The following is a 12,513-nucleotide window of genomic DNA, read 5'->3' on the forward strand; positions in this document are numbered from 1 at the left end:
TCTATTAAAAGTTGCAGAGGAGCTTTGGCTTAATGACCACGATGGGAGCATGTTTTGGGGGAAAATGTGTAAGAAAAGAAAATACTAATTTTGTCAAAGTTTGTGGAAATAAAATTGAAGAGAGAAGGAGAGTGTGCAGGCAAATATGCTTTGTAATAAATGAGCCAGAAATCAAATATACATCCAAAATGCATTATGATAAAAATTATCAAACTTTAAATTTGGATCCAAATATGCAGTATCAAATATCAAAAATAAAATACGTTGTGCCTAAATAGAAAAACCTTTATTCCTAACTGAAAATTTTATTTTCAAACAAAAGTCAGTGTGGAAATGCCTGGTAAGCTTGGTGCTTTGCCCTGGGTTGACCTTACTCAGCTATTTGACATCCAGTAAGTTCTCTGAACTGAGTTTCCTGATTTGAAAAAAGAGCATCCCTAACAAACTAAACATTTTTCTAGGAGGCACAAACGATACAGCATGTACTAGGACTCTTTAAATAATAAAGCGATATATAAATATTAGATGTTGTTTTTATTAAATCAGTGCTTGCTTCTCTCCGTATTTCTTAACTTTTCCAAATACTGCTGTATAAAAGGAGACATTTCATATATATATATATATATATATATATTCATGCCTTTATATTCAAGGCAGTGATCGGTGACACCTACACTCTTCTTCTGAAATGTTTTAAACTTCAATTAAAATAATGCCTTAAATCTATGTCTGCTCGGAAATGAAAAGAAGCGCAAACCACACAACTTACTGATGCTGAGAATGCTGAAGAAAATACCATATGACATGCATTTGTTCATAAATTATACATGTGCCCTCTCTGCGAAGCCCAACTTCAATAAAACGCAACTACTTTAAACATCTCAAATTCTCGATGTGACCTTTCAAAGTGATGGTGAAATCTCAAATACAATATACCTGAATCTTCACTAATTATCTTTCCATTCAGATATCTTTGTATTTGTAAGTATTTATTCAGTTGCTTTAAAAAAAAATCAGAAAAAAAAAAAAACAAGGAAACAAGACAAAAAAATCAAAAGCCCAGAGGTTTTCTCAGCATGTTCTGGGTTTAGATGCTGGAATGATGTGTCTACAGATTTTCCTACTTTGTCTTTTCTGATATTCATCCCTTTATAATAGCATAAGGACCAGCAGGAGCTTAGTGGAAGGAGAGCCTGGTTGCCAGTAGGTCCGGGCTCTGTTTTGTTTTCTCTCCTCACATGTGATGCATTTGGGATCCAGCTTGTACTAAGTTTCCCCTCTCTCCTCCTCAGGGCTCATCTCTGTGCCACTGCTCTTCTTCCCTTCTCCCTTGACCCCCCCCCCCCCCAGGAGTACTCGGTACAGGTCCTGCAATTCTGTATTTTATATTATGTTGTTGACTTCTGTTCTCCTGGGAACTTCACCATATTCAGGGAGCGGGTGGCAGTGGGTGGGGGTGAGTAGCCCAGGTCTTAACAATGATGAGTTGTGTAATTACTCTGCTTAAAACCCTCTAATGGATTTCCTTCCGGTATGCTTAAAATGCAATCCACAGCACGCTCATGGTTTGCAGGCCCTCCTTGCTCTGCCTTCACCTCCCCCAACATCTTCTACCATGTTCTTCCTTTCTTCACTGTATTCCAGAAACACTGGCTTCCTTACCATCCTGGAACATGCAAAGTATGCTCAGTATGTGCATGCTGTATATGTGATTTAATATGTACCAACATAACACATATTACGCAACTTAGTGTAATATACATATATTATATATATTTATTGTATTATTTATATATTTGTATATATTTTATTGATTGATTGATTGATTTAATATTTATTATTTCTTAGCTGCCTCACTATGCATGTGAATACATAAATGCCAGGAGAACAGAAACTCTGTCTTATTTACTCCTGTAACCCCAGTGACTTGAGCAATATACTGTACATAGAGGCTCTTAGCTATTTCCTGAGTCAATGAATAAATAAGTGATTGGATCAGTGAATGAACGTGTATATGAGTGAATCATCCCACCACAAGGGCTGAAATGGACTCTCATCAAGTTAGGTGCCCACCCCTGCATCTACTGTGTGGCATCTACCTCTCCTGATTCTGGTGGACGGTGGGTAACGTGTTAAAGAAAACCTAGGGGCAGCCCAGGTGGCCCAGCGGTTTAGCACTGCCTTTGGCCCAGGGTGTGATCCTGGAGACCCAGGATCGAGTCCCATGTCAGGCTCCCTGCGTGGACCCTGCTTCTCCCTCTGTCTGTGTCTCTGCCTCTCTCTCTCTCTGTCCCTCATGAATAAATAAATAAAGTCTTTAAAAAAAAAAAAGAGAGAGAGAGAAAATCTAGCTGCTGTTACTCAAAGGAAGAGAAGTTGCTCAGGAGGGGAAGAATAGATACCTCCCTTTTTGCCACCCCCCCTTTTTTTCTGCCATTAATACCTTGGAATAGGTTGGCCTATACTATTTTCTCCTATTCCCTTCTCTCAAAATCTTATTAATTCTTCTTTTGAAATATAATATCCGTCTTTTTTTTCACTTTAACAGTAAATAGGTTATTTCTCAAGTTTTATTAAGTTGCTTATACAAATTTAAAGTCATGAGCCATGACTTCAGGATCTGCACTTCTTATGTCAAGTCTTTAACAAAGCAGTTTAAGGCCTCCTGTATTTTTCGGCACCCTTTCAGTTCTTTTCCATGAATTTGAAGAGCCTCATAGTCATACACAGCCTCCACTGCCTCATCCTGGGGAGAATCAACCAACAGTCTGCCCAACAAAGGCTCAGGGTCACCAGGAGAGGACTCTTGAGCTAAAGCCCCAGGCTCACATGTAGTTAACCAGCTGGACTTATGTTCTGTTGTTGTTTTTTTTTTTTTTTTAATTTAATTTAATTTTTTTATTTCTCTTTTAGTGTTGTTCCTCTGGTCAGATGATTACACTTTCTTTTTTTTATTTATTTTTTAATTGGAGTTCAATTTGCCAACATATGGCATAACACCCAGTGCTCATCCTGGCAAGTGCCCCCCTCAGTGCCCATCACCCAGTCACCCCCACCCCCGCCCACCTCCCCTTCCACTACCCCTTGTTCATTTCCCAGAGTTAGGAGTCTCTCATGTTTTGTCACCCTCACTGATATTTTCACTCACTTTCTCTCCTTTCCATTTATTCCCTTTCACTATTTTTTATATTCCCCAAATGAATGAGACCATATAAGGTTTGTCCTTTTCTGATTGACTTATTTCACTCAGCAGAATACCCTCCAGTTCTATCCACATCGAAGCAAACGGTGGGTATTTGTCGTTTCTAATGGCTGAGGAATATTCCATTGTACACATAGACCACATCTTCTTTATCCATCATCTTTTGATGGACACCGAGGCTCCTTCCACAGTTTGGCTATTGTGGACATTGCTGCTAGAAACATCGGGGTGCAGGTGTCCCGGCGTTTCATTGCATCTGAATCTTTGGGGTAAACCCCCAGCAGTGCAATTGCTGGGTCGTAGGGCAGGTCTATTTTTAACTCTTTGAGGAACCTCCACACAGTTTTCCAGAGTGGCTGCACCAGTTCACATTCCCACCAACAGTGCAGGAGGGTTCCCTTTTCTCCACATCCTCTCCAACATTTGTGGTTTCCTGCCTTGTTAATTTTCCCCATTCTCACTGGTGTGAGGTGGTATCTCATTGGGGTTTTGATTTGTATTTCCCTGATGGCAAGTGATGCAGAGCATTTTCTCATGTGCTTGTTGGCCATGTCTGTGTCTTCCTCTGTGAGATTTCTCTTCATGTCTTTTGCCCATTTCATGATTGGATTGTTTGTTTCTTTGCTGTTGAGTTTAATAAATTCCTTATAGATCTTGGAAACTAGCCCTTTATCTGATATGTCATTTGCAAATATCTTCTCCCATTCTGTAGGTTGTCTTTGAGTTTTGTTGACTGTATCTTTTGCTGTGCAGAAGCTTCTGATCTTGATGAAGTCCCAATAGTTCATTTTTGCTTTTGTTTCTCTGGCCTTCATGGGTGAATCTTGCAAGAAGTTGCTGTGGCCAAGTTCAAAAAGGGTGTTGCCTGTGTTCTCCTCTAGGATTTTGATGGAATCTTGTCTTACATTTAGATCTTTCATCCATTTTGAGTTTATCTTTGAGTATGGTGTGAGAGAATTATCCAGGTTCATTCTTCTGCATGTGGCTGTCCAATGTTCCCAGCACCATTTATTGAAGAGACTGTCCTTTTTCCAGTGGACAGGCTTTCCTGCTTTGTCAAATATTAGTTGGCCATAAAGTTCAGGGTCCACTTCTGGGTTCTCTCTTCTGTTCCATTGATCTATGTGTCTGCTTTTGTGCCAGTACCACACTGTCTTGATGACCACAGCTTTGTAGTACAACCTGAAATCTGGCATTGTGATGCCCCCAGCTATGGTTTTTTTTTTATATATATTCCCCTGGCTATTCGGGGTCTTTCCTGATTCCACACAAATCTTAAGATGATTTGTTCCAATTCTCTGAAGAAAGCCCATGGTATTTTGATAGGGATTGCATTGAATGTGTAAATTGCCCTGGGTAACATTGACATTTTCACAATAGTAATTCTTCCAACCCATGAGCATGGAGTGTTTTTCCATCTCTTTGTGTCTTCCTCAATTTCTTTCAGAAGTGTTCTGTAGTTTTTAGGGTATAGATCCTTTACCTCTTTGGTTAGGTTTATTCCTAGGTATCCTATGCTTTTGGGTGCAATTGTAAATGAGATTGACTCCTTAATTTCTCTTTCTTCAGTCTCATTGTTAGTGTATAGAAAGGACACTGATTTCAGGGCATTGATTTTGTATCCTGCCACACTGCCGAATTGCTGTATGAGATCTAGGAATCTTGGGGTGGAGTCTTTTCGGTTTTCTAGGTACAGTATCATGTCATCGGCGAAGAGGGAGAGTTTGACTTCTTCTTTGCCAATTTAAATGCCTTTTATTTCTTTTTGTTGTCTGATTGCTGAGGCTAGGACTTCCAGTAGTATGTTGAATAGCAGTGGTGAGAGTGGACATCCCTGTCTTGTTCCTGATCTTTGGGGAAAGGTTCCCAGTGCTTCCCCCTTGAGAATGATATTTGCTGTGGGCTTTTTGTAGATGGCTTTTAAGATGCTGAGGAGTGTTCCCTCTATACCTACAATCTGAAGAGTTTTGATCAGGAATGGATGCTGTATTTTGTCAAATGCTTTGTCTGCATCTAATGAGAGGATCATCTGGTTCTTGTTTTTTCTCTTGCTGATATGATCAATCACATTGATGGCTTTACAGGTGTTGAAACAGCCTTGCATCCCAGGGATAAATCCCACTTGGTCATGGTGAATAATCTTCTTAATGTATTGTTGGATCCTATTGGCTAGTATCTTGTTGAGAATTTTTGCATCCATGTTCATCAGGGATATTGGTCTATAATTCTCCTTTTTGGTGGGGTCTTTGTCTGGTTTTGGAATTAAGGTGATGCTGGCCTCATAGAACGAGTTTGGAAGGACTCCATCTCTTTCTATCTTTCCAAACAGCTTTAGGAGAATAGGTATGGTTTCTTCTTTAAATGTTTGATAGAATTCCCCTGGGAAGCCATCTGGCCCTGGACTCTTGTGTCTTGGGAGGTTTTTGATGACTGCTTCAATTTCCTCCCTGGTTATTGGCCTGTTCAGGTTTTCTATTTCTTCCTGTTCCAGTTTTGGCAATTTGTGGCTTTCCAGGAATGCATCCATTTCTTCTAGACTGCCTAATTTATTGGCGTATAGCTGCTCATAATAAGTTTTTAAAATCGTTTGTATTTCCTTGGTATTGGTGGTGATCTCTCCTTTCTCATTCATGATTTTATTAATTTGAGTCTTTTCTCTCTTCTTTTTAATAAGACTGGCTAATGGTTTCTGTATCTTATTAATTTTTTCAAAGAACCAACTCCTGGTTTTGTTGATCTGTTCCACAGTTCTTCTGGTCTCGATTTCATTGAGTTCTGCTCAAATCTTTATTAACTCTCTTCTTCTGCTGGGTGTAGGATCTATTTGCTGTTTTTTTCTCCAACTCCTTTTGGTGCAAGGTTAGCTTTTGTATTTGAGTTCTTTCTAGTTTTTGGATGGATGCTTGTAGTGCGATGTATTTCCCCCTCAGGACTGCTTTTGCTGCATCCCAAAGATTTTGAACTGTTGTATCTTCATTCTCATTAGTTTCCATGAATCTTTTTTATTCTTCCTTAATTTCCTGGTTGACCCTTTCATCTTTTAGCAGGATGGTCCTTAACCTCCAAGTGTTTGAAATCCTTTCAAACTTCTTCTTGTGATTTAGTTCTAATTTCAAAGCATTATGGTCTGAATATATGCAGGGTATTATCCCAATCTTTTGGTATCAGACCTAATAAGTGACCCGGTATGTGGTCTATTCTGGAGAAAGTTCCATGTGCACTTGAGAAGAATGTGTATTCAGTTGTGTTTGGACGTAAAGTTCTGTAAATATCTGTGAGATCCATCTGGTTCAGTGTATCATTTAAAGCTCTTGTTTCTTTGGAGATGTTGTGCTTAGAAAATCTGTCATTTGCAGGAAGTGCCGTGTTGAAGTCTCTCAGTATAAGTGTATTATTATCTAAGTATGTCTTAACTTTAGTTATTAATTGATTGATATACTTGGCAGCTCCCACATTCGGGGCATAAATTTTGATGATTGTTAAGTCCTCTTGTTGGATAGATCCTTTAAGTATGATATAGTGTCCCTCTTCATCTCTTACTACAGTCTTTAGGATAAACTTTAATTTATCTGATATAAGGATGGCAAGCCCTGCTTTCTTTTGAGGACCATTTGAGTGGTAAATGGTTCTCCAACCTTTTATTTTCAGGCTGTGGGTGTCCTTATGTCTAAAATGAGTCTCCTGTAGACAGCAAATAGATGGGTCCTGCTTTTTTATCCAGTCTGAAACCCTGCATCTTTTGATGGGGTCATTAAGCCCATTTTCACATTCAGAGTTACCTTTGAAAGATATGAATTTAGTGTCATCATGATACCTATTCAGTCCTTGTTTTTGTAGGTTGTTCTCTTAGACTTCCTCTTCCTCTTCCTCTTACAGAGTTGCCCTTAATATTTCTTGCAGAGCCGGCTTGGTGGTCACATATTCTTTCAGTTCCTGCCTATCTTGGAAGCTCTTCATCTCTCCTTCTATTCTGAATGAGAGCCTTGCTGGATAAAGTATTCTTGGCTGCAGGTTCTTCTCATTTAGGACCCTGAATATATCCTGCCGGCCCTGTCTGGCCTGCTAGGTCTCTATGGAGAAGTCTGCTGTTAACCTAATATTCCTTCCCATAAAGTTAAGGAACTCTTGTCTCTTGCTGCTTTAAGGATTTTGTCTTTATCTTTGGAATTTGCAAGTTTTACTATTAAATGTCGAGGTGTTGAGTGGTTTTTATTAATTTTAGTAGGGGGATCTCTCTATCTCCTGGATCTGAATGCCTGTTTCCCTTCCCAAGTTAGGGAAGTTCTCAGCTATGATTTGTTCAAATACACTTTCTGGTCCTCCATCTCTTTTGGAGCCCTCTGGAACCCCAATTAAACATAGATTTTTCCTTCTGAGGCTGTCATTTATTTCCCTTAACCTATCCTCATGATCTTTTAATTGTTTTTCTCTTTTTTCCTCAGCTTCCTTCCTTGCCATCAACTTGTCTTCTATGTCACTCACTCATTCTTCTAACTTATTAACCCCCATTGTTAGGACCTCCAGTTTGGATTGCATCTCATTTAATTGATTTTTAATTTCAGCCTGATTAGATCTAAATTCTGCAGTCATGAAGTCTCTTGAATCCTTTATGCTTTTTTTCTAGAGCCACCAGTAGCTTTATAATTGTGCTTCTGAATTGGCTTTCTGGCATTGAATTGTAGTCCAAATTTTGTAACTCTATGGGAGAGAAGACTGATTCTTTCTTTTGTGGTGAGTTTTTCCTTCTAGTCATTTTGTTCAGTGCAGAGTGGCCAAAAACAAGTTGTACTTGAAAGAAGTGCAAAGTCTTCTCTCTGTAGCATTCCAGCTGTTTTCTCTTTAAATCTAAGGCTGAATTCATAGGTTTTCAGGATGATTTGAAAGTTATCTAGGTAAGTTGGTGGGGATGGGTGACTTAGGGACCCTACTCCTCCGCCATCTGTACTTATGTTCTGAAGGCAGCGTTTGGTCAGGAGGATCTTTGGTGTACTCTGAGCCTCTGCCATTCCTTTCCTCAGCTCCTTCCTCCAGATAATCTTCAGCAACTTCTGCTTTGCCGCTGTTGTCAAGTCCTTCCTCCATATCCTCCATGTGGTCTAAAACCACATTAACAGGAGACCTCCTAGTTGGGCACTAATCGCATTTTTTATTTCCCCTTACCACCACATTGACATTGATCCTTAATTGCTGGTTCCTAGTCTTTTTGCCCCCAATATGATCTTCCACCACCCAGGAACTCCTAAAAATGTGGCTCTTATTCTATCATTTCTTTCAGAAACTGCATGCTAGATTATTTTGTCCATAATTAGAACTTGCTAAAACAACGATGATTTTCCACTATGCACACTTCCTTCCAATTAGACATATCTCTTAATACCTATTTTTGAATATGCTTAATTCATGTTTTTAGGGCATGCACAATTTTAGATCTAAAACGGATTGTGCAAATAAGCCAGCCAAGCCTTTTTTTTTTTTTTTTTTTTTTTTTGAGAGAGAGAGAGAGAGACATAGGGAGAAGGAATGGAAAAAAATAATTGAGGCCTAGAAGAGTACGCATTCAGAACAAAATGTCAGCATGACTACATCTAGGTCCCAAGTGTCTTAAGGCCTAGACCTGAGTTCCTTCTCTGAGCCAGGAATAATCTGTTCTTTGCTGTGCCCTACTCTGCTTGCCTCTATCTCCCTAACATCATTCTGCCCTCCTGTCCAGCTACAGTCTCTCTCTTTTTTTTCTGTTTGCATAGTCTTCCTAGAACTCCAAATATTACAGAAATTACTACCTATATTGTACACTTTTGTAGTTTCTTTCAGCCTTGCCTTTTGCATTTTTTTTCACATATTATTTTAGGCCTATGTTAATGTGACTTATAATAAGAAATATACTTTTTGGTCTTTGTCCATCATTCCTGGCACATAGCTCCTAAAGCCCTTACACTTTCTTAAGTGATAAGTGCAATAAAGGTGAAATGGGTATTTATTTTATTGTTATTTATAATAGAATCCTTTGAACCACAGTGGAGTTTATGCTTGAGGTGATTTTTGGAAAGCCTGTAGATACTCACAAGAAGCGAGTCTGGTTAGCAATGGAACCATCCAGACTTCTGGAGAGTTTAATCGTCAATGGCCAATGATTTAATGCTTTCACCTCCATAAAACTCTGAAGTTGGTGTTTGGAGGTATTTTGGACTGGTCAATATGTAGGTGATCTGGGGGGGTGGCACCCCTTGGAGAAGGTTTTTAAGCCCTTCCCACGTATCTTGCTCTGTGCATCTCTTCTCTCTGATCATTGCTGAGTTGTATCCTTTTACGATAAAGCAATTAGTAATTTTAGTAATTTAGTAAGTAAACTGATTTTCTTAGTTCTGTGAGCCTTTCTAGCAAATAATCAGAACTGAGAAGGGGATCATGGGAACCTATTTATAGCCGGTCTGTCAGAAGCAGATGTGAAAAATTAGACTTGAGATTGGCATCTGAAGTGAGGTGGTCTTGTGGGACTCCTCCCCTCACCTGTGGGATTGACTCTATCTTCAAGTAGATAGTGATCAGAATTGAGTTAAATTATAGGACCTCTAGCTGGTGTTCATGGAGAATTGGAGCATTTCTTGATGTGTGGGAAACCCCACACATCTGGTGTCAGTGAAGTTTTGGAGTAGAGGAGAAACATAGGAGACTATTTTGTTTTGTTTTCTTTCAGGCCTCAAAAGACTATAAATGTCTCAGAGATAGAGGCCCAAAGGAGTCACTTGGTAGTAGTGGTATAAATATTTATATACCATCACCTGGCACAGCAAGTATATCCTCAAATGCAATAAATGGGAGTGACTCAGTCAGTTAAGTATTTACCTTGGGCCCGGGTCTTGGTTTTGAGCCCCATGTTAGGCTCCCTGCTCAGTGGGGAGCCTGCTTCTCCCTCTCCCTCTATCAGCTGCTCCCCCTGTTTGTGCTCTCTCTGTCAAATAAATAACATCTTAATAAAGCTTTAAAATGGAACAAACATGTAATTTTCATTTATTTGCCTTAAATCTTCTAAATTATGATTGTCAATTGCTTTCAATCTTCCTTGAATTATAATTTTATTACTGACATTTTCCCTATTATTAGATTGTGATCATTTTGAGTGTAGTGTCTATGGCTTTAGACAGCTTATGCCCCCCATATTATCTTGCTTGATACTTACTATGGAATTGATGTTTTACTAATGTTTCCTGAATGAATGATAGCCATGCCCGGAGAAAATCCATTTGTTCTCTGCTGAAAAAACATAAACAGTGTAAACTTATCAATGTAAATAAGGTTTATGGGAAGTCACTCTTTTGACAGAATCTTGTGTAATGAAAAATATAGAAGAGACACATTTCTGATTGACTCCTAAACTCTGTAAATGTGTTTATGCAAATAAAAGGTAGAAAATGCTGGCCACTTGCACAACATAATCGGTTGTTCTTTTTATTGAACTGATGTTGAAAAAAAATTCAAATTATGATGGCATGGGAAGGTAATATAGAGAAGATTTTGAAAAAGCAAGAAATATAGTTGGAGTCTGAAAAATTGTAATTTAAATGCAAAATATTAGAACTCATAGTTTAAATATTTACTGGATACTGCAGTGGGTACCCAATAGTGTTTCATTCTTCTAATTTATGTGCATTTTCACCTTTGAAAGGACCCATAGAAATTTTGGCCTAGTTTCCACTTAAAACCAGACTCGCTTTCAAAAAAAGGAAGTATAGTAGCTTTGTTCAAATTATTTATAGTAGAAATAATAAAACACTGCCATTGATAAGACAATTTAGTTCTATTTTACCACACAGAGAATGTGATTGTTTCCCAAGTACATTTTTCTTGAATTTTTTAAATCCTTTTTTTTTTTTTTTTTTTTGCAGGCATTTCCTGGAAACATCAACTCTGACAGTGTGGTTCGGCATGATTTACAGCATCCAGTTATTGCCCGCTACGTGCGCATAGTACCTCTGGACTGGAATGGAGAAGGCCGCATTGGGCTCAGAATTGAAGTCTATGGCTGTTCTTATTGTGAGTATTGAAATTTGTGGCGGATTTTGTCATCTTCATTTAATCAGTAACTTGTTTATTTGCGATTATTTAACATTACTTGCTTTCTCTGACAGCAAACTACCTTGTTGTTATATATAGATAATATGTAAGTTTATTTGTATGTTATAAATACATTTTTACATCTTTACACAAACACACATATAAAAATACCTTAAGTGAAGTATTTGGTAAGTGATTTTTGGTCAGTAGACTAAAATGACAAAGCTTATTAGTTAGGTTGCCCAAAGTCTTATGCAATATTTAAAAAGCAGAAACTTATAGTATTATCCATCATTTTGACTCTTTGTGATAGATTTTGAATGCATTCTTGAGACCTGCCTTCCAATTCTCATCAGTTTCATCTTTTACCATTTTAAAGCTAACCACTAAGTTTTAATGTCAGTGATATTTTATGTATGTGAGTTTTATTTGCTCCTTTTAATAACTGACTTGGTCACCTAAAGCAATTCTTTTCTTTTAATCATGTTTTAAACTCTTTTTTTTTGTATTTCTCAAATGCATTATATATATATATATATATATATATATATATATATATATGTCTAATGACTCTAATATATGGATTTTTGGGGATCTTAGCTCTTCTGTCTTGCTACTACAAATTTTTACCAGTAGTGTTCCCCTCCTCTTCTGTCTTTCTCTCTTCTTTACAGCCCTCTTATATGCCTATCCTTTTCTTCTCCGTCTTCTTAACTATGACCTTAGTTTCTTCAAACTTCATCTGCGGAATATCTTTCAGGCCAAAATTGGTGATGGATTCATCTACCAAAGATTTATCCTTGCTTATTTGCTTCTGTGATGGCAGTGCCAACACAGAATTAGATTGTTTGAGCTATTTTGAGGCCCTGATTAGTACAGATTCAGTCTGCAAACACATGATTTGCAAATACTGGTTTCAGAACATGAATTCTCTGGTAAAATATTTCCCTCCTCCTAGGAGTCTGCTATTAGTCTATCCCCTATCCTTCCTATAGATCCATAAAAATAATAATTCACTATAACCAGAAGATGGCCAATGACCTACTGGCAAGCTTTTTAAAATTAACCAAACATTTGGTAGTTTATAATAAAAATATATCTAAAGCTGTCATCTCTGTACAAATTAGTTAGAGAGATTAGTGAAAATAATAGCTGTCATGATAACCAAATCATATTTATTTATTCATGGGCAACAGTACAGACTGAACTGGTTACTTACTACAAAGAAGCCATGGGGATCATTTAAAAATTCTAGAGTT

The 12,513-nt window shown here is 38.0% G+C and overlaps 1 protein-coding gene across 1 annotated transcript in view; it reads left to right on the forward strand.

Annotated features, from left to right (window-relative positions):
• CNTNAP2 (contactin associated protein 2) overlaps positions 1–12,513 on the forward strand; it is a 1,382,004-nt gene that overhangs the window by 234,911 nt on the left and 1,134,580 nt on the right. The window contains exon 4 of the mRNA XM_055334793.1: positions 11,086–11,233. Within this exon, the coding sequence (XP_055190768.1) occupies positions 11,086–11,233 (148 nt within the window). The remainder of the gene's footprint in view (positions 1–11,085; positions 11,234–12,513) is intronic.

This window comes from Nyctereutes procyonoides, unplaced genomic scaffold (genome assembly GCF_905146905.1).
Source record: "Nyctereutes procyonoides isolate TBG_1078 unplaced genomic scaffold, NYPRO_anot_genome, whole genome shotgun sequence".
NCBI classification, from domain to species: Eukaryota; Metazoa; Chordata; class Mammalia; order Carnivora; family Canidae; genus Nyctereutes; species Nyctereutes procyonoides.